The sequence below is a fragment of the Cotesia typhae genome, unplaced genomic scaffold (assembly GCF_013202065.1).
Source record: "Cotesia typhae breed Kobodo isofemale line unplaced genomic scaffold, CoteBio_Ctyphae contig_23, whole genome shotgun sequence".
NCBI lineage: Eukaryota > Metazoa > Arthropoda > Insecta > Hymenoptera > Braconidae > Cotesia > Cotesia typhae.
Window position 1 is genome coordinate 3783147 of NW_027423729.1, and position 22296 is coordinate 3805442.

General features: G+C 31.2%; 2 protein-coding genes across 5 annotated transcripts in view; both read left to right on the forward strand.

Moving 5' to 3' along the window:
* Otd2 (homeotic protein ocelliless) overlaps window positions 1-20630 on the forward strand; it is a 76581-nt gene extending 55951 nt beyond the window's left edge. Inside the window, exons 2-8 of one of the 4 annotated variants that reach the window (XR_012478758.1) lie at window positions 12675-13005; window positions 13115-13266; window positions 16725-16909; window positions 17495-17615; window positions 18658-18861; window positions 19003-19264; window positions 20159-20630. Coding sequence is in view for 3 of the 4 variants with exons in the window: in XM_074238871.1 (XP_074094972.1) it covers window positions 12675-13005; window positions 13115-13266; window positions 16725-16909; window positions 17495-17615; window positions 18658-18861; window positions 19003-19104 (1095 nt within the window). In the remaining variant the exon portion in view is untranslated. Of the gene's footprint in view, window positions 1-4984; window positions 5492-12674; window positions 13006-13114; window positions 13267-16724; window positions 16910-17494; window positions 17616-18657; window positions 18862-19002 lie in introns of those variants that run through there. The other 3 variants (XM_074238873.1, XM_074238871.1, XM_074238872.1) reach the window with 3 other exon arrangements.
* Window positions 20631-21920: 1290 nt separating this feature from the next.
* The window catches only part of LOC141524802 (inactive tyrosine-protein kinase 7), a 29491-nt gene continuing 29115 nt past the window's right edge, over window positions 21921-22296 (forward strand). Inside the window, exon 1 of the mRNA XM_074238885.1 lies at window positions 21921-22045. Coding sequence (XP_074094986.1) covers window positions 22006-22045 — 40 coding nt within the window. The 5' untranslated portion in view covers window positions 21921-22005. The remainder of the gene's footprint in view (window positions 22046-22296) is intronic.

A 22296-nucleotide genomic window follows, 5' to 3' on the forward strand; every position in this document is an offset into this window, starting at 1 on the left:
GTACAATAAGAAACGGAACACATAATAATATATAATGTATAAGATGTAAGATGTAGACGCTCATAAGGACACTGTTGGGCAATCCAAACCCAGTAGCAAGCTCACTTGCCAGTTTTCTTCCGAATAATAGAGAAGTACAGCCCAAGAAAACTCTCACGTCCGGATAGAACACATCCTGCAATATATTTTCTCTATTTTATTTTATTTGGACTTTCTGTATTTGGACAATGCCATTATTGAAGCCACTGTGTAACTTGCTGGCTACGGTATAAAATGTGTGATGCAGGTAGTCGCCAGTCGTGCGACCGGCAATCAAAAATTCGTTACCATTTCCATACAGAAATATGTGGGAAAATTTGGAAAACAATTTTTCATTTTTTAATTTTTTTGGACCAGAGAATTTTTAAGTTAAGGTGTTTGGAAATAAATGTATCAGTGAAATCAAATCACGAATTATTTTTTGGTTTCAAGTATGATCAAAAATTTGAATGGATTTCGCGGTAGAGCAATGACTTGGATCATTAAAAAAAGACACTATCAACTGGTCCCATCTGATCGAAATCGAACAAGTTGTCCCGTGAGTATTACGCTGCAAAAATCGATCAATGGACTCGAAATTTTGTGCTCTGCGGGTGTGCGAGTCTAGTTTTTTATTTGTTTGTGTATTGTGTATTTGGATGATTCTTGTTCTGTAAATTTATAAATTGGAAGTGAAAATTAGAAATTAAATCAGGGAGTTGTTCGTTTTTTGAAGCGAATTGAGAGTCAGAAAAAAAATGAAAATTTAGGCACAAAATAAATTTAATCGGGGACCGATAAAACAGTTTACATATTCATTACACTTTACACATAATTGAAGAAATGTTGTGACTGAGGATCCCGGGAGGCTACTAGGTAGAATATTAAGATGACCGGCACAATTATGTCTAGAAGAATAGGAACACTGGTGGCTCTCATTGTATGGCTTGACCCACTGGGACAATCACTAACATGCCACTGATACATCTTTTTATCTATGTTATGTATTATAATGTGTTTTGTGATGGATAATATAATAATAAGAGGCACTTGGATTTTTTGTCGAGAGATTGTGAGATCTGAAGAACACTTGAGGAGCTAGATCAATCATATATTTCAATAGACTGCCGGTGTCGGGAGTGAACATTTTTTATTCATATCCCACGCGCAATAATCGCTACTATATAAAATATTCATTTTCGCGGATTTTAACAGTCATCGTGACTTTATGATATTGAGTCAGAATGGGACAATAATTTTTTTTTGTAGTCTTGTGGGTTTTCGTTTCGTTGGGATCCCACGACGATTTCTACGGCTAGTTCACTTGAGATCGATGAATCAAAATTGTTCATTATTGTCCGGTTTGAAAAGTTATAAAATGAATAGAAATTTTTAAGTGGAATGACGAATTTTGAGAAAATATTTTGGTGGAACAAGATTTTTTCTACTTTTATTTTTATTATTTTGGATGATTTTTAGAAATGATTATGAGTGATTTAGTTGAAATTTGAAACGGTCCATTTATTCCAAGTTTATCTGGAATAAAGTAAAATTTTCTAGAGCCAAGAAAATTTTTTTCCGCTCCAAAATAATTTCAGTCTTTTGTACAGATTTTTTTTTACGCTTACGAATAATTCACAAATATTTTTCCGAATTAAATGATTTAATTTGGAATTAAGTAAACAATATACATGACCCTAAAATAAATTTTTTACTTAAACTTCGCAATTTTTACAGACTTCGATTTTTCTCTGCAAACAAGGTGTCAATAAAAAAAAATTATAATAATTATTGATGAGGCGATTAAAATTGATTTATACTAAAAATATATATACCATTCGACATTTATACATTTGTATACGTATATACAGTGTACAAACTCATTCGAAAAGATCAGCTGCATTAGATCCGAACGGTAAACTGCACGAACAATAGAGACGATAAAAGACGTACGAACGAATAAGAGAAAGAGTAATAATAAAAAAAAAACTAAATTACGGCAAATAACATACGGACTCTTTTCATCTTCTCAAATAAACTTCTTATATAACTCTTTTTTTTTTTTTTTTTTTTTTTTTTTTTTTTTTTTCAGAGTACATGTGTATGGCGAACGTATACTTCAAGTACCTCTTGCTTTTCATTTTCATCGTCTTCTACATTTTGATATATTTCTCATCGTTCTTCATTCACATCACAAGTTTAGAGACTACGGACATATATATTGATATCATCAAGTACAGTAACTCGCAGCTCGTGTCTACTCGCGGCTCATTGGCAAGAATAGATCTGAAAGTGATGCAAGCCACTTATCAAACTTTTATATAAGTCGTCTGAAAGTCAATGAAATATTCATGTTAAGTTGCATTATTTTTTATTTGATTATTATTATAATTTAAATTCAAAAAATTCAAATTCTCTAAAATAATTTTCTTGATTCAAAATTTTTCCTCTTTTGTATCAAGACATGAATTTCTGTAATTTTTTATATAATTTAATTGTCCACTCCAGGCCTGATAAAGCCATATATAAATTCTCCAACCAAAGTTAGTTTTAAAAATCTCCGACAGGCGGCGCATGATCGCTAAATCTTCTCACTCCAAGAAAGTTAATTTTGAGGTATTTAACTCTAAAAAAAAAAATTTTTTTTACACTCTTAAAGACCGCATCTGATATTGATTTTTGGCTTCATCAATTACTAAACCAATTTTGGTTATAAATTAAGGTTAATTATTTTTTAATCGGTGAAAGAGAGATAATAAATTACCTAAAATTGATGAATATCTTATTTATAATAAATTTAGGTAAAAAATTACTTAGATTAATATCAATTAGTGTATGTTGAATGTTTAGAAGTTAGATAGATAAGTGACACACATCCAGTAGAAAGTGAGAAGCGAAAATATATATGTATAATTCATAATACTATCGGTATTGGTATCAGTATCGGTATCGGTATTAAAGGTATACATTAAATGTATATTATGGATTGAAGTGGGAGTAAATTGGCCGAGAATTTATGAATGGACATACCACGGGGTTAAAGTGGCGTTACTTTGGTGCAGGTTTATGAAAGCAAGCCGGTTTTAGCTACGCTAATAGTATAGTAATACGGGCTGATCTTTTGGAAATCCTGTAAGAGCATTAACCGCTCGCACGTGAGCAAGTTAAATTGCTATGTTGTGGCTATATACACAAAACACTGAGTGTGTACACCGCTCTGCCACCAAAGAGTGTAGTGGCTATTCACTACACCTACTGGAAGTTCGGTAGAAATGCATTTTATGGGGCATGTGTGTATCTCGCGTCCACGGAAGTGAGAGATCGCTGATATTTAAATCTACGATTAATTTCATTATTTTATTATGTCCGAGCTTCGCCGTCTATTACATGCTGTATTTATTCCCGCCCTTGGGCTTTACTTTACCTTTCTCGTTGTTGTATTCTGCTGTGTTTATTTCGCGACTGTCTTTGGTGTCAATTTTCGGACTTTATTTACATTTTACCATAATAATCTTCATTAATTATTATTTACTTTATTTTTCGATGGTAATTATAAATTACTATCGTAAACACAACTTTCTTATTGGTTTTATCATTTTGTTTTTTATTGTGGATGTAGAGGGGGTAAAAAAAATTTTTTTTTAATCTTTGAAAGTAATTTTTTTACAAAATAGAAAGAAAATTCAAACTTACCCTTCAGGAATGAAAAATACAACGCAAAAAAAATTTAGTAGAATTTTTCATTTTTGGTAACGTAACAGAATAATTATTGTATGTATTTCAATATTTTAAATTGTCCATAAATGAAGAGATTAGGATTTTACAATTTTTACAATTTTGATAGACTAGTGAGTATTTCTTCTCAATCAAGAGCTCTTTATTTCCAATAAATTACGGATTTTGTACTCTGTACCATTAAAAAAAAAAAAAAAAAAAAAAAAAAAAAAAACCATTAAATTAATTTAAGTAAAAAAAATTCTCGAATTGATAAATTTTTCTGGATGCAAGTAAATTTTACAAGATTCAAAACAAGAAAGCTCTTTAAAATAATTTTTGGTTCAAAAATCTTTCTTTTAAATCAAGTTAAATTTTTTTTTCATTACATACAACTAGACTAAAATTCTAAACAATAAAAGAAGAGTTAATGAGTTTCCATTTCGAAAACTGGATCTGAAGTGCGAGTGCGGACTTGCACTAGTACAACAAAATCCATCATCTGCATTTGTCATCTCATCTTTGTGCCTTGCTGTTGTACCTCCGTGCAGAGTACACATATTCATTGCATATATATAATTCAAGGCAGCGTTGCTGCACAGACTCACACACACTCGCACATATACATGTCACCAAAGAAAGAAAACGACAAACACGATAGTTGATGGTATGCATATGTGTGCAATAAACTACTCTTCTCTTCCCATTCTCTATTAGTTCGCTATTCTATTGCGTCTCTAAACTGCGCATGCGCGAAAGCTCACGCAGCCATTGGGTCCCCACTCCTATTCCATCGATCAATAGGAACGTCCGAGCTTCAGAGGCCCCGCCCACATCTAAACTCGCGGGTGTGTTGGTATTGCCGGGTGCCGCCGTTTGTTGCAGGAACGGCCGCCACGCAACCGTGAAGCCACCGCTGGTTGCCCGTGACGTACAGCGGCTGACCGTATTCCCCACGTTACACATTTTCAACGGCGTCCCGAATGTGCGTCGAGCGCGAGTGAGTGAGGACGCCGAATCCCGACCGCGGAACGCGAACCGGGATAAAGAACGAGTGGTAAGGGTGATAGAAGTTCGACAAAGAGGCACCGCGAAAACTGATAGAGAGGGTGGAGTGATACTCGCGGGTAAAGAAGAGAAGAGAGGAAAGAGAGAGTAATAATCAAAGTTGTTGCGAAAAGTTCGGCTCGACTCTCCTACGCCTTCTTTATATAATAGACCAGAGCTACGATCCGGGTATATTCTTCTATGTTCATCTTCTTTTTCTTCTTATTCATCCTCATCCTCATTTTATTCTTGTTCTTATTATTCTTGTAGCACTCACATTTAAAATTACACTTACGCCTGTTTATCATCGCCGTACTGATCGTCATTTAACTTGTACCCATTTATTGTCGGGATGAATTGTTAATTTATTGCCAAATTCAGTTTGTGGATGCGGATTTATTCGTTTGCTAATGTTACAGTTACAATAATTAGTAGCACTGCAGCTTACAGGTTTTAGTGATTAATTAACTCAGTGATTTTATTTCAGTGGTTTTATTTGATGCATTGGTATTAATTAAACCTTTGATAAAGTTCGGGGATGCTTTTGCTACTGACATTTTGTGGATTTACGGTGAAGTGATTTGTATTTTATTTTATTTATGTATTTATAGTAAACTTTCGGGGTGAATGTTCGCAATAGTTACTCGCGTAGAGAGTGAATTTGGATTATTTTCCCAAGAAAGAAATCATTGTGTATCAACCAAAATTTTTGGTGAGATTTTTTTTTGTTTGCGTTATTTGGTGATGATTTTTTACATTTTTAGATATTTTGGAGTCTGTGGATCACTTTTTAGAAAATATTCTCTTGATTTTTTTTGAAAAATATATTAAGAATTTTTTTCTTGTTTTTGTTTTAGATTAATTAAATTATTTCAATTTGAAATATTTATTTTGGAGAAAATTACGGAAATTTATTTGATGAAACTTTTTTTGTTATACAAATTTTTATTCTACAATTTTTTGATATTTTATGAGCATTTTTTTATTTCTTTATCAAAATTCTGATTCAAATTTTTTTTTCGAATTCGACAATTCTCAATTGTGAATGTTTTCAAACTAAATACGGAAATGTCGAGAATTTTCTATGTAAATTTAACATTTTTACTTATAAAAAAATTAAATTTATTCAAAAGTAAAAATTTTGAATAAAAAACAAAATTTTAAAAAGTTTAATTATTTTGAATCAAGCGAAAAAATTCTAAAAATGATGAAACTCTTCAAAATTGTATTTTTGATTCAAGATATTCACTTTTGAATTAAATTAATTTTTTTATTATCGTTAAAAATTTTTAAACTTCAATTACGTATCAAATTTTGAAAGAAAAGAACTATTTAATTACGGGAAAATTTTATTATAAAAACATGCACAATTTATGAAACTAAAATCATCCGCTATTTTTTAATTTTATAGATATGACAAAAAAAATTAATTATATTCAGAAAATTTTTTTTAAACTCTTACATGTGCAATTGTTTTTACTACAATTTATTTGCTAAAAAAAATATCCAATGTCTCTTAATTCCATTATAATTAACAAGTACAATACAAGCTTTTCAAAAACATATCAAACACATTACATTACATTATGCATCAATACCTCCCAAAAATGAAAATAAAATAAATATATAATACTGTAAACGAACCTTCACAAATTATAATTAATATTATCGAATAAAAAATAAACAGACATGAATTAATCAATTATTGAAATAATTGACGGATGTACAATCAAATATTCGTGGTGTAAATCACATAAAGCGGTTATCCAACAGTGAATATATCTCTCCTGGGAACGGAGACAAAGAGCTTTCAGTTTGTGGTTTATGATCCATCGCGTTGGTACCAACCGCTATATCAATCGTATTCAATAATCAAGCTGTCATTAAACTTTATCGATATTATTTATCCGCATTTGTTTTCACCTTTTATTAAATTATCACATTTATAATACCATCAATCATCATGATAAATTTTAAATAAGAAAAAAAAAAAATAAATAAAAAGATTTAAAAACAAAATTCTGGGACGACGATCAAAGTGCGAAAGGTTTACATTGCTGAAAGCGAAGCAGCAGCCCGAGGAGTCAAAGTACAAAGTGAGGTTGATGGCGATCAGCAGTTTGAAAACACACGGCCTCCAGCGAGTTGCTGGTGTATGTTTTAAGTTGATGAGTCGGAGTAACTGTTACGAGTGTGTTGTCGAGACTCTCGTCGGATGAAGTTTTAAGTCTATACTACTCCTATCCTATCTATACATTTACATTTACATTTACATATATGTGTTATATACCGGGGATGTGGATGTTTTGCTGAGTGTGACGAGACTCGGGCAGCAGGATTTTCATGGAAATAATCTGCTTACGATAATCTCCTTGGTATGGTAGTATGTTCTATCTAGCTTCGCTGCTTGCTCTCTGACGGCACACGCGAGATTCTCCTATGTCCTATGTCCTATGTTATGTGTTCTGTTTCTTTCCTTCATGTTGATAAGGTCTAGACCTAGCTTGACTTTCATTACACTGCCCTTTTATTCTTTATTCACTTAGGACGTCATTCCAAACATCATAATAAAAATTAATGGATACGTTTTCACTTTAATTATTTTAGATACGACTTCTTATTGCTTGGCTAGAAAGAGTAGTATTTTCAGACTGCAAAATTATCCATTTAGTCATTAACAAACCTGAAAAATAAATTAACGAGTCAATAAAAAAATTTTAACTGAAAAATTCAAATTAAAAAATTTTTACATGATGATTAATTTTGAAAAATCTGAGCGCAGGGATAATTAAAATATTTTTCTATTTAAAAGACAGTTTAAAGTTTATTTTGATGCTAATTTTTTAATGAAAAAAAATATTCGAAAGGAAAAATTGATTTTTTTAATATTTTTTTCTAAATTTTTTGTCCAAAAAAATTAAAATTTTAATTATCTTCGACCAAAAATTAGTAAATAAATAAACAAAAAAAGAAAAAATGTCTAAGAGAAAAATCTTATGACGATAATATGTAATACCTTCGGAATTAAGGTCGCGGTTATTGTCATTTTCTAACGACGAGAGACGAGCTTCCATTTGCTCTCAAGAACGATCTTATCACGTGTGAATGCGCCTTTAAGAGGAAAAAGAGAGCAGAAAAGAAACCCTTGCTGCTCGAGGATCTAGTTGAGAAGACGATACTTTTTGTGTACATACATATATAGTACAGTACATGATGTACATCGTATGACAGCGACACGACATAAAATCACACACACACACACACACACACACACACACACACACACACACACACACACACACACACACACAAACTAAAAACTAGCGGAAGATTATGAAGGGAGTCAACCAGAAACTGACATGCCCACCCAAACTCGAATATTTTTTTTCTTTGCACTCCTTCTTAAGAAAAAAATATATAAAATATAATATTTAAGTTCAAGCCCAGATTCATCGGAGTTGTCATCATCTTAAACTACGAACAAAACCTCGAGGGATCCCCGTCCCTAGTAAGAGGGTGGCCGGAAAAAAATCTTTTAAAAGGTCGGAAAAAAAAAATTTGGTGAAAAGTCACGAGATCGCGGGGAAGAAAAGTAATAGTAATGTAACAAATAACAAATAAAAAATAAAAACTTGTCGGAGTTATAACTACATACTATGCTCGATGGATGAATCTGTTGGGCTTTAGCTCTTCGAAATTTCCACGGGAATTAAGTTTTACGCTCAATGAGCCCGCAACAACGAGACGCAGGTTAAGTTGCATTGAATGAACCCAGGAGAGACTAGTAAAGTCTTTGCTGCCTTGTACCTTAAGCTCTGCTTTTGCTTTTATATAAATTTTTTTTGCCAGAATTTTATTCGATTCGATCATGAGGGTATCGGCTCGTGAATGTAACAAATAATTCTGATGGTTTATAATAATTTTGTAAAACTAGTAATTTCCGGGATTAATCAGTATTTAGCTTGAAATGGTCATAAATAATTTTTTGATCAAAAGTAGTGATAAAATTATTCAACAGAGGGCCGAAGATTATTTTGAAGAATTTAAATTTTGAATGAAATAAAAAAAAATTTTTGAAATTTAAATGAAGAAAAATTTATTACTTAAAATTTTTTCTCTTAAATCAAGTTAATTTTTTTTCAGTGTAAGATTGAAGCTAATTTAAAAAATAAATGGATTTTAATAATGAAAAACTTGAGCTGATCGAGGTATCAAACGATGAGAAAGAACTTTAGTAGATAATTAAATAATTAATTTAATTATTAAGAAATTAATAACTAAAAACTATGCAGCACTAACAGCTATATTATAAAAAGTAAAAGTTTATAACTTATAACTTATAAATTACATTATTATATTATATTATATTATATTATAAGGATAAGAGGATTGTCGTTAACTTTTCAGCGACATGAATAAAAGTGTCTGTGTCTCGATTGCGGAGTAAGTGACCAAACGGCTAGAGATGGAAGAGAGAGATAAAGAGAAAAGAAGGAGAAGAAAGAGAGAAAAACAGTGAATAGATCGAGCTTTATAATAGAACAGTCTAACAGTCTATCGAATATGTACCATATAAACGAAAAGCTAGGACACTAATGTCGCGCCGCATTGTTTCCACGAGTGTTTGCACACAAGAGTATTGTTCGACAAGAGCCTGAGGTACTTGTAGGGTTGTACGATGGCCCTACTGGATCTTGCGGTCTCTCAAGGCGAGGGTGGACAAGAACTACCCAAACTTTCAATGACTTTTTTTATTTTCCATTTAATCATCCCAGTTCAAATTCTTCTCAATTACTTTTTTGATTCGACTTTTTTTTTTTTTTTTTCAAGTCAATAAGTTCAGTTTTTTTCTGTGGATGAAAATATTGACATTCTAGTCACATTAGCCATGTATGAGAATCAAAAAAAATTTTTTTTCATTTTTTCTAGAAGTCAAAAAATTATTTTAGGTATAAAAAAATTATGTACATGTTCCTATTAGGCCTGATATGGGCATGTCAAGTCCTATCAAAATATATTATGCAATGATAAGCCAGATAAGGCTAATTTTCATTCCAAGGCCATTTAGTTTTCGTGATAAGGCCACATCAGAAATTTTTATTTACGGATTTCAAAGAAAATTTTTAATCCAATAAAAAAATTCTTGATCTAAGAAACTTCTTTTGGATTAAATTAATTCAATTTGATTCAAGATTTTTTCATCTTAATTCAAGAGAATGAAGCTCTTGAAAATATTTTTTTTTGGTTCAAAAATTTCCCCCTTAAGTCAAGTTAATTTTTTTTTTTGTATTTTAGTCATACAAACATATTTTATTAATAATAATAAGACTTAAGATAGTCTAATATGATAAAAAAGTATTTTCTATAAAGTAATTCACGAACTAAATCCCTTCTATCCGGGATATCTTTCAAGTAGACCGTAACATTATCGATAAAGCCACCGACTCGACAAATCGAATTCGTCATGTTGGACTGTTCACCCATTACAACACACACGCACAAGATATACCAAGCTCCTCGAGACAGAACGTCGACCTGGACCCCAAGGGACATTTTCAGCCCTTCACTTCATCCAGTCGCCAATATATACACTGCTGTAAGCTCAGCAGCACATTAGTCTACCCAGCTTGTCTATCTCTCTGGTACCCGATACAACTAATAATAGAGATTTGACAGTCATTAGGACTGCTAGTAGTGGTCGATATATTGATAACACAAAGTGTTTGCAGAAAGGCGTCACTGCAATTGATTCCTTCCTTGTTATTTTCCTTCAACCATTCATCGCCCACTAAATCAGTCTTTGTGGCTATCCGTGCATGCGTTACACACTTTCCACCCCTTAATTGTTCTTATACTCGATCCTAGATTGCCTTGGTACACCTTCAAGCTCTAAAAGATTGTCCGAGTGCAAAATACTGAAGACTTTTCGCCATTAAATGAACGCTCATGTGTAATAACAATAATAATGATAACAATATGTCATATCAAGCGGGAGTGAAGAAAAGTACTTGTAAGTTAAGCGAAGCGCGAGAAGCGCCTTCTTCACTTTTCAATATATTATAAATGAACATACAAATCCGCAAGTGGATGAATGTGAGGGCGAAACAATGCTTTATTACTTCACTTTTATGTTTTTTATGTGTTGTGTGTTTTTATCAAAGAATTTATTGAAATATTTAAAGATTTGATGGTATATTGATATAGAAAACAAAAAAAAATTATGATACTGATATTAAGAGACATCTGATAATTTTTCGAATTATTTTTAATAAATAAATTACAGTATAAGAAAAATTTATTTTAAAAATTCCATTTAAAGAAGTTTTAAAAAATTATAAATGCAATTAATAAATTGCAAAATTATAAATTAATTTAAATTAAAGAAGCTTGAAGCTTTAGAACTAAAACGTTTAAATTAAAATTTTTATTATGATAAATAAGAAATCATATTATAAATACCCAAAAAAATTGTCATCTACCGAACTATTTTCAAAATCAATGGACAATTTTTCTCGACAATAAATAAGCAAAAAAAAAGGTTTTCGTGTAGATATAAATAACAGAGATAAAAAAAAAAAGATGATATAAAAAATATATATCCAACATGTATACGTCTAGAGAAGGAACATAGAAACGTCGTTGGCAGCTGCGTCGACCGCTTGCGGATAATCCGTAGATGCAACACGACTCTTGGTCGCTTTAGCTTTTCAACTCAACGTATATATTTCGTTCACATCTATATACCTCGACAAATATACCCGTATCCTTACATCCTACATCCTCCAACATACTTATATATTTTATATTTTATGTTTATATGTATATAATAATAATAAAACACAAGACAGTTTCAGTTGAGCAAAAAGCGCGGGAGAACTCGAGCCCGAAAAGATATATATAACAAATATGAAACGGCGAATTCGGGCCTTGTCCAAAAAAAACTGAAGACCAAGACCAAAATATGAGAAGTAAAAAGTTTCTCTGGTTTAAAGGCTTATCCTCTCGGGTTACATTAACCCGGTTCTTTTCCCACCTTTGTTTCGTCGCTAATTTATAATTTATAATTTATAATATCTGGTATAAAATATATAAGATCCTCCCTCGAGTAGATTTTTATATTTAATAATATATAGTATCAGTTAGCTATAAACTTATATATCTACTGAAAATAACTGGAGCACTTGGCAGCTGGCTCATTCCTCATTCCTCAGGCCTCATTGTTCTACGCACATGTTTTGGATTACCGACTTAACATTTTTAAAATATTTAATATCCAATATTTAATCGCGGGTTAATTAACGTCTGGTGTGTCAACACTCATAAATACTTGTACGTACACGACACCCGATTTTTATAAATTATGAATTGTAATTATAAATTGAAATTGTTATTTATTCGCTTTGTAGTCTTGACATTTTGACTTGTGATTATAGCCACTGCATCATCACTCTACACTTGTTGGATAAATCCTTCATCGAATATCAACATATATATGTATTTTAATAATCATTTTAATCGCTTGTTTGATACAAATAAAATGAATAATAATAATAATCCACGGAGAAAATTAAATGTTAATAATTATTATCGTTCTTTTATGATAGTTACGATCTTGGAATGTTATTAAGTTCAATTATGTTATGGCTAGTGTCATAATTACAGCTGACAATATTTATGACATTAATTTTTTTCCGTGTAAAGTAACATACTTTTTTTTTTTTTTTTTTTTTGAGATAAACTCAATTTTTTAAAATTAATAAAATCATGTGCGTAATTTTATAAATTCTAACAATTAACCTATCAAAAAAATTTTTTTTTATTTAATTATTTAGTCAATTTTTTTTAACAAAATTTTCCATAATTTAAAAAATAAAGAAATAAAAATTTTTTTTCAGAGCGACGTCTCGGGACGCGATCGCGAAGTACGCCTCTCTAGGGAGGCGAGAGCTTCACGGGCTTGGTGGGCAGCGATGTGGCCCAACAGCCTCGGTGGAGCTTCCGGCTGTGGAGGGGGAGCTGGGGCCACGGACCTCGGTAGCCTCACGGGCTCAACCACCTCCGCGAGCGACTTATTTGGGCCCGCGGGGTTCGGTGCTTCTGCGGCTGGGCCCTACGGCGCGCTCAAGTCTTCGCCCTACGTAGGCGCTCTCGGCATGCCACCAATAGAAGCTCTCCACGGGACCATCGGTTACCCCGGTTGCACTCCTGCCGGTGAGTCCTATTACTGTGAGTGACCTTTTTTATTATTATATATTTTATTTAAATAAAAAAATTTACTGAATATATAATGAATGATTTATGATTTATGATTAATTAACCATGAATTTGACGGCAGGTAATCCGAGAAAACAAAGAAGAGAAAGGACGACATTCAGTCGAGCGCAATTGGACATTTTAGAGGGTCTTTTTTCTAAAACAAGATACCCGGATATTTTTATGCGTGAGGAAGTTGCGTTGAAGATTAATTTACCCGAGTCAAGGGTTCAGGTAATAATAATAAATCTCAATGTAATTACCATTATGTAATAGAATATTTAATATTTTATTTTAAACTTAATACTTTACATTAGTAGGTAATAAATATTTATTACACTTCACATTTATTCATGAGTGTAAGAGTTATCTTAAGAAAAAAATTTTTTATTCAAATTTTTTCAATCGTTATAATCAACATATAGCAAAGATTAAGGATTTATTAGAAAAATGCATCGAAAAAAATTGATCAGTGGAGGCTACTGACTGACAATTGGAAGCTGCCACGATTATTTTTTAGTACACAAAAAAAAATTTGATTCGAGAAATATTCTTGAATCTATTAAAATTTATTATTCAACAAAATCATTTTTTTTATAATTTTTGTATACTATGATGAAAAATTAAATTGATATTTAAATGAAAAATTTTGAATCAAGAAAATTACACTGATAAAAAATTAATTTGAGGTTTCAGATTAAAATTTTTGATTTAAAAATATGATTTTAAAGAGTTTGATCTTATGTAGAGAAAAAGTTCTTGAATTATGTAAAATTTACTCAAGTCAAGAATAATGTCTTGGTTCAAATTTTTTTTTAATCTCAATAAAATTTTTTTTATCAGTGAATTTTGAGTAAATTTCTTAAATATTGAGAAAATTATAAATTATAACTTGCAAACATTTTTTTAATGATTATAGTGGTAATAATCATTAAATAAATGAAATTTGAAAAATTTTTTACTAAATAATAATAATATATTTGTATACCCTAGTTATCATTACATATAGATAGAGTCAATTAAAATCAGTGAGATAGAAAATAAGTAGTTATTCATGATAGAATTGAGAGTGTAAAGTAGCGAGAGATTTCCATTGTCTCGGATTACGGTTGTAATGGGAGCCGAAGCGAATATCGAGGGAGGATATACAGTTCTATATATGTATACATATACATAAAACAACGGCAGCACCAGCGCCAACAGAATTCTATTATAGATATTCCAGTTTACAATATAGATAAAGAAAGAGCGAATTGTGATGCCGATAGCGACGGATGTGGACGGGTATGTTGTTGTACGTTAGGGCTCTTGAGGGCGCCGGATGACCGTCGGCACGCGTTTCTATAATGCTGAACAGTACGTAACTAGAGACATCGATCGTTTGCTCAGTACGACCGCGACTTAATTCAATTAGACGCCCGTCGTGTCCTCGCACCGTACACGTGCTCATATCACGTGCGACACTAAATTCCAGCCTCAATAATTTATATTGAAAAAAAATAACTCTATTTTTTGTACCAGTTTGTTTGGAAGTTGTTTTGAAAATTGGAAAAATATGTTGATGCTTCGGAGTTCAATCCCTCCAAGTTCAATTCAATTATTCAATTATAGATAGTCTCTGTTTGTTTTTAGTTTTATGTTACATTTCTTATCTTTATCATTATCACCTACATTCTACATTCTAACAATGTTAACTCGCATGTTTAACAATTGGAACTCATACAAAATAAATCAATCAATCAATATATGTTAGAGTAACCCGAGATAGTTTATAACACATTTTACTTTATAATAACATTTTTTGAATTCGTAATCGAAATTATGATTAAAATAGTGTTAAAAAGTAACTAATCATTGAAATGTGCAGTCTTTATTAAAATTCTAACATCAAAACTGAAAAAAAAAAATTTGATTTGATGTAAGAGTGAAAATTTTGAACCAAAAACATCATTTAAAAAATTTTGATCATTTTTAAGACAAGCAGAAAAATTCTTTAACTAAAAAAAATGTTCTCGATTTGAATAAATTTCAATTGAAGTAACGTAAATAAGTAATAATACTTTAAATTAAGAATTCTTGAATCAAAAAGATAGTTTTAAAAATTTTGATTATATTTAATCATTTAAAAATTAAACTTAAATTAAAAAAAAAATATTTATAACAATTTTCATGATAAAATTATTGTTTTCCATCTCAATTTTCTATAAATATATATACAAAATTTATACTTTGAATCTCAGAAACTGGAGTAATATTTTGGGGTTTGAAAATTTTTATTTTAAATATTTTAGACTACAATTTAAACTAAAAAAAAAATCGATTTTTTGGAACCTTACTTATTCAAAAATTTGAGATAAAAAAACAAGCAAATCAATCAATGACATTTTATTATTTCCCGGAAAAATAAAAAAAAAAAAAAAAAAAACAAATTTCACAATATTCAGAGATTGAACCTGCATTTTCATTGAAAACATAAAAAAATAAGTAATGTAGACCGTAAAAAAATGTAAACGACTATGTAAATGGAGAAAAGCAAAGTAAATATATTCTGACCTTTGTAAGAATTCAGTGACTTGTCGGTTTGTTAACGAGCGAGGACCGACGACCTAGAGGTAGCTGTGTGATGGTAATAGCACCCAAAAGTATTCGAGTTAAAGAATAAAAAATAAAAAATAAAAATAAAGATGAGGTAGGGCATGATGATGAGTGACTCCCTAATGGGTATCCTGGTAGCCGACGTGTCACTGCATATTCCGCCCTGATCATCGGATTTCCCCCCGATACCGGCAATTACCGTTGGACACCTGGGATGAAAATAAATTACGGCGACCTGGTCTTTATCTCCAGCACGTACGAGTGACGCGAGGTTATTTCAGCTTCGCTCTCAATACCGGTAGCCGCTAGCGAATGGATATACGCATTTGCTTTGTTTAATTTATGTCGTGTTCTATTATCCTGTCTGTCGTCTGTTGTTCTATTGTTGCTTTAGATTTTTTCGAGGCTATTTTAATGATCGAGTTGGAGGTAGAGGAGAAGAAGTCGAAGAGTGTTACTTTAACTTGTACGATGTATGACAACTTCACGGGTTACTCGACACTCGTGAATTCTCTTCCCTGTGCTATGAAATCCCGAGCAGAGAAACCCAAGCTCGCCAGTAGTCTAACATTGATCGCACGGGGCTTCCCAGCGGCTCCCATTTACATTTTCGTTCTCAACTTTTAGTTATTATTTTTTTGAACTTCTAATTATTTGAACGAATGCTACTTGGAATAATTATCAGCTCACTAATTTTTTGTTGAATCAAGCAGAAAAATTTTCTTGAAAAATTTTTCTATTCAATTTAAGAAAAATAAAATTTTTCATAAAAATTTTCTTGGTTCAAGATTTAATACCTTCAAAATAAATAAATAAAGCTTATATTTGAATTAGTCAATTATTAATGCAATTTTAAATGAAACATTCCACCCTGACAGACCAAACTAGCGATTGACTACTCAACTACTATCTAAATAAAATAAAATAAAATTCACGGACGAACAACAAATTGCAGCTGAAAATTTACTGTCAGTGATGAAATTTTCCATCGAGTAATGTAATAACTCGTCAACTCCAAGCCGGGATGATTGGAGCAATTATTTTAGTTTCCCAATTCCATTTCTCAATAATTGGAGATTGGACTGTTTAATTTCCAGGTATGGTTCAAAAATCGGCGAGCAAAATGCAGGCAGCAGCAGAAACAGCAGCAACAACAGCAAGAGAAAGCGCCGAGGTCGAAAAAACCCTCGGGAAATCCCGTGAACAATCCGCCGGCTGGGAAAAATCCTTCGATAGCTACCACCCCAACGCCTGCAGCCGCTGTTCCAGCTTCGACGCCATTGTAAGTTTTTTTTTTTAATTTTGGTAAAAAAAAATATAAATGCATACATAGAAAAAAAGAATAAAAAATTTATTAAAAATACATTGCAAAAAAAATAATTAACTTATAATTTAAGTGATTGGTCAGTGATTAGTCAGACAAAAGTATGTACGCGTATATCGGGCCTTTAATTTAAATGTTTCTCTACTTAAGTAAGGGGGTAGAAAAGTGAATTTAAAAATATAATTTAGTCAGTAAAATAGCGATGAAAATTCGTCCGGGATATTGGGTTGTATACACAAGCTTTGTCTGAGATAATCTCTACTTAGAATTGACTACCTGTTAGAGTCTTGCAATTACTGCTGAGTAAATCTTATTTTAACTCGACGCTAATACTATCTGTTTGTCTAAACTGTATCAAATTAACTGCTTAAATCAAAGTTGGATCATTTACAAGACGAATAAAACAATTGTCTACACTCTGATGCTTATCCTCCACAATTTATATCAACAATTGTTGTTGTTGTTGTTACTATTATTAAATTTTATGACTGAATTTTATCAATAATTACAGTTTTAACATTTTAAATTTAAATATTTTTCTAGAAGCGGCGGAACAGGAGGCTCTGCTGCGAGTTCTCCAGCTCTTTTACGAGATTCACCGCAATATAAGCCGGCAGGTAGCACCACTGGCTTGCTGTTCGCTGCGAGCACAACTCCGCCGAGTGTAAGTTTGTCGATAAGATAACTCAATTTATTACCGACTGTTAAGGGTTTGTTTTTTGTGAAATGGTTCCTGCAAACCCTACAACTAACAAAAATAATTTTACAGAAATAAGCAGGCACCCTGATAGTCACCTTACCTATAACTTACTGTCAATCTACGTCCGCAATTTGAAGCAAACTTGACGGAAAGAGTTGGCAAAGCGAGCGATTACCTATTAGTTACCTATAACTTACTCTGCAAATAGACGTCAAAACTTGCTGTACAAGTATTTCCTTCAAATTGTAGTAAAGTTGAAAGGAAATTTAACTACAAGTTTGATTGTTAACTTGTATTCAAGTTGCGGCCGTAGATTTCTGTCAATTTGCTTACAACTGTTGTTGAGTGAAGAATTACCGCCAACTTGATGTATAACTTAACCGTAACTGCTGGGAATCAACACTTACTGAGAAAGCGCTGGCTATCAGGGCAGATTTCTGTCTGTTCTATTATTATTAAAAAATTAACAAACTGAAAAACTAAATTAAAGCACGTGTCTAATTATATGATCATAATTCATAAATATTTCTTCGGGATCTAAGAACAAATTTGATTTACTTCATAATCTTTGAATTTTTTTATTTTTGTTAAAAATTAGATAAAATGTTAAGACTTATTTTCAATTTTTTTCGAATTTTTTTTTAAATCAAAATAATTTGAAAATTTTACAAATCTTAAGCGACATTAATTATCCGATAATTTAGCGATCTCCCTTCTAGAAAATAATTAAAAAAAGGAATTACTATTATATTATTAACAATTATGACACCCTCATGACACATAAAACCCGTATCAAATACCAAATATCAAATCACGGTCATGAATAATCCCGAGTACAATCTATTGAAAGCTAAACAATACGGTAACATAATACGATGTACAATAAACGAACCAAAGATAACAATAACCCACCCCTACCATCTACTATCTACCCTCACGTATAAAATGTAAAAAATAATGAAAAAGACACGCGTATAACACGTGTTACATAAATTAACATCCACAGTTGGGCGGGACGGTGTACAGCAGCGGAGGAAGCAGCAGCAGTATCTGGAGTCCAGCGATCACGGAAAGCGGCGGATTCCCCGGGGATCATCAGAGACTTGCCTGGACCACAACTGCCTCCCAGCAGCCTTGCTATCAAAATTATTCCTCCTATTACTCAAATATGGACTACCTTTCGCCTGCTCCCCATCAACTTAATGTCGTTGTAAGTTTTTTATGAAATTAAAAAAAAAAGTTTTATTTTTATTAAAAACAATTTTTTTTTTAATTTTAATTATGAAAAAAAATTTTCTGACAATATTTAAATAATAATAATAAATAAACAAATAAATATTTGTTTTTTCAGGACACTGGTGCTGGAAATTTAGACAACACGTGGAGCAAAACAAGAGACGAGACCGCTTCTTCCTGGTTCTACAACAGCGCTGGTTGGGGCGAAAGGAAGTGAATTCCCTAAAGTTGTTTATATTTAACAAAAAAAAAAAAAAAAAAAAAAAAAAAAAAAAACTACGGCAGTTGTCGTACATATCAATAAAATTGTTCATGAAAATTTTCCTCCTAAGACTAGTCAGCGACGTCGAAATAAATGCGACGTTCAAATGCCCGAGGTGTGCAATTTTGGACGAACACTCGCAAGTTTGTTTCCTGTTTTTTATAAAATAAATATGACAATCTGAAATGAGAAATATTGTCGGATCGCTCTGAAGACACTGTGTAAAATATTTCTATATATATAGATATATATATATATAAATATAAATACATATATATTTGATGTAGCTTCGGACAATAATATTTACGATGTAGCATATCGTCGAATTGGTCGCTGCAAGTCACACCGGAAGGAATACTTTGCCTATTCCTGGGAGTTTCTCGCAGCCTCATCGTGTGATATATCTGTGAAATATATACATACTTACATACATACATACATACATACATATATGCACATGTGTCCTGTAAGTGGTAGTATATACATATCATTGACAATAGCAGTGACAATTTACGGTCGACGGTGGGCATGTGATTGCAACATCTAGTGGTCTCAGCTTCAGGCAATTCGGATCCACTTGTCTGAGTCTAAATTGCAATGGAAAATATTATAGTTATTATTTTTGGATCTTTGTATGAAGATCGAATTAATTTTTTGGACTTTTTTTTTTTTAAAGGAGTAAAAACCAAATTTTGGATTTCTACGTCTAGTTTAAAAATTTTTACAGTTTTTTTCCCTATTAATTACTCAAATACAAAGAACTAAATTACTTCATAAAAAAAATTTTAATCAATTATGTACAGAATTTGAAAAGGAGATTAATTTTAATGAAACATTCAAAATTTGGTTGTTATTTTTTAAAAAAAAAATTTATTAAACCAATTTTGATTTTTAGGAAAAAACATATCTGATTATTTTAAATTATATGAAAGTATATAACTCATGTTTAGTTTATTTGTAATAACAATGGTAACTTGAAATGATTATGATTTAAAATTTTTTTTTGTAGGCTTAATAATTATTTTGTGAAGAAGAAGAAGAAGAAAAAAAAGAATGAAAGAGAAGGAAGTGAAAATAAAAAATATTATTTCGATTAAAATTTGACGTACTCAATGGGTTAATCGTTAAATATTTATTCGGAGTTGTCAAGTGTATAAAGACGGCGGGTCTTGAATGAAGTTATGAATATTCAAAAGAAAAGTTTGCCCCGGGAAACTTTCGACACGGTTTGCAATTCTGAAAATAACAAAAGGGAAAAAAGTAAATGTTTTAAAAAAAAGAGACTAATATGTGTGTAAAATGAAAAGTTATAAATTAAAATAATGAATGTATAAATAAAAATAAATGAATAAATAATTATTTGAATATTATACATAAATATAAAGAATTATAAATATAATTATATTAATAAATCTGTAAGTACGTGACTGTTTAGATTGTTGCTATAAATAATTATTACTGGTAATGATAATGATAATCAATATTCGAATGAACTAAATAAAAATTAAAGTATAAATATAAATAAAAATAAAACAACGACGCTAATCTGTCATTAAAATATGTATGGATTAATATATCATATAAATTGTAATTTCAAAAGATAATTTTTATTTTAAATCTTTTTAATGTTTGGTTTTATAATTTGTCTGAATTTTTGAATTTTATTTTTCAGAAAAAATCCATCAGTTTTTTTTTTTCGTTGAATAAATTTTTATTCTAGAAATTGAAAAAAAAAATTATAACGGGTAATTGTTTAGATTTGAAGTTCTCTTTTTAAAAAATTAATGTTTGTCGTATTTTTTATAGAATTTTTTTAGACTTATATTCGTAAGCGAAAAAAATCAAATGAATATAATTTTTCAGAAATAATTAATTTTTTTTTCTATTTTATATACCAATTTTCCAAAATTATAATAACACCCACAATTTTAAAAATTGACTTGAACAATTTTTTTCCAAAATTATAATAAAATTTTCAGTTAACTATTCAAGTCAAAATTGAGTCAATTATTTCGAATAAATTTTTTTTATATTTTGAAAATTAAATCAATACACTTTAAAATAATTAAAAATTATTTAATTTCTAGATTATAAATTTTCTACCACCCTTGAACTCAAATAACTCTCTAATACACATATAGTGGTCATCGACCACCACCCCGATGGCACTATCCATAAATAATTACCCTCGATAATAAATAATTTTCCGGCAGTTATATTGCCTGAGGTCGATAACAGCACCGGGAGTTCGCTGTTAGCTTTCCCCCTCTCGCGGCAGGTTCTCAAAAGAGGCAACCCTTCAGTTAGTAACCGAACCAATACCAGCTCCAAGCCTAGAATCCACATATCCAAAAACTCACGCATGCACACAAACTCTGAATTAAATCCAAAATCCAGAGCGAAACTAGTTCTAGTTTCAGTATCAGTATTAGTAATTAAAATACAGACCTGACTACTATCTCACTCACATCGAAAGAACCCACCGCGCATTAGCACACCCACACATGCTTACAAAGAACCACTAACACACGCAAAGCCGGCTCAAACGACAGCCGGCGTGGTACAGCGTCCCCGACATGGGTCGTCGGCATTTGCCTCGTTAGTTCCGCGCGTCCCTTCGTCTCGTACGGACGCTCTTATCCTTAGAATCGGATAAATTTGAAAGTAACTTTAATCTAGACAAGTAATAGAGAAAAAAGTATTTATCTTTTTTACTGTCCACCCTTGGATTTAAATTCTCAAAAACGCGGAATGTGATAACATAATTTTCATTTTTATTGGAGTAATTAATATTATTATTGATAATATTGATAATAATCATAATAATAAAAGTTCTTGAAATCGGTGGTTGGAAAAATGAATAATTTTCTGGGGAGTCTGGCTTTCCTCGGGCTGGGTAAGTGATCAAAGTACTCACTAATCAGCCGTTTACGAAATAAGTAGAAAAACGCCGGTATTGATTGGGGGCAACAGTGAGAGTCTACCTTTATTTTATTTTTTTTAATATTTTACTAATATAATTATTGTATTTTGAACCTTAGACGGGGTGAATCATAGCCGTGATTACCCTCCGGCTCCAATACACTTTTTATATATGTTATTATTATTATCGTTTTTATCCTATCCCTTTAGATATATATTACATCT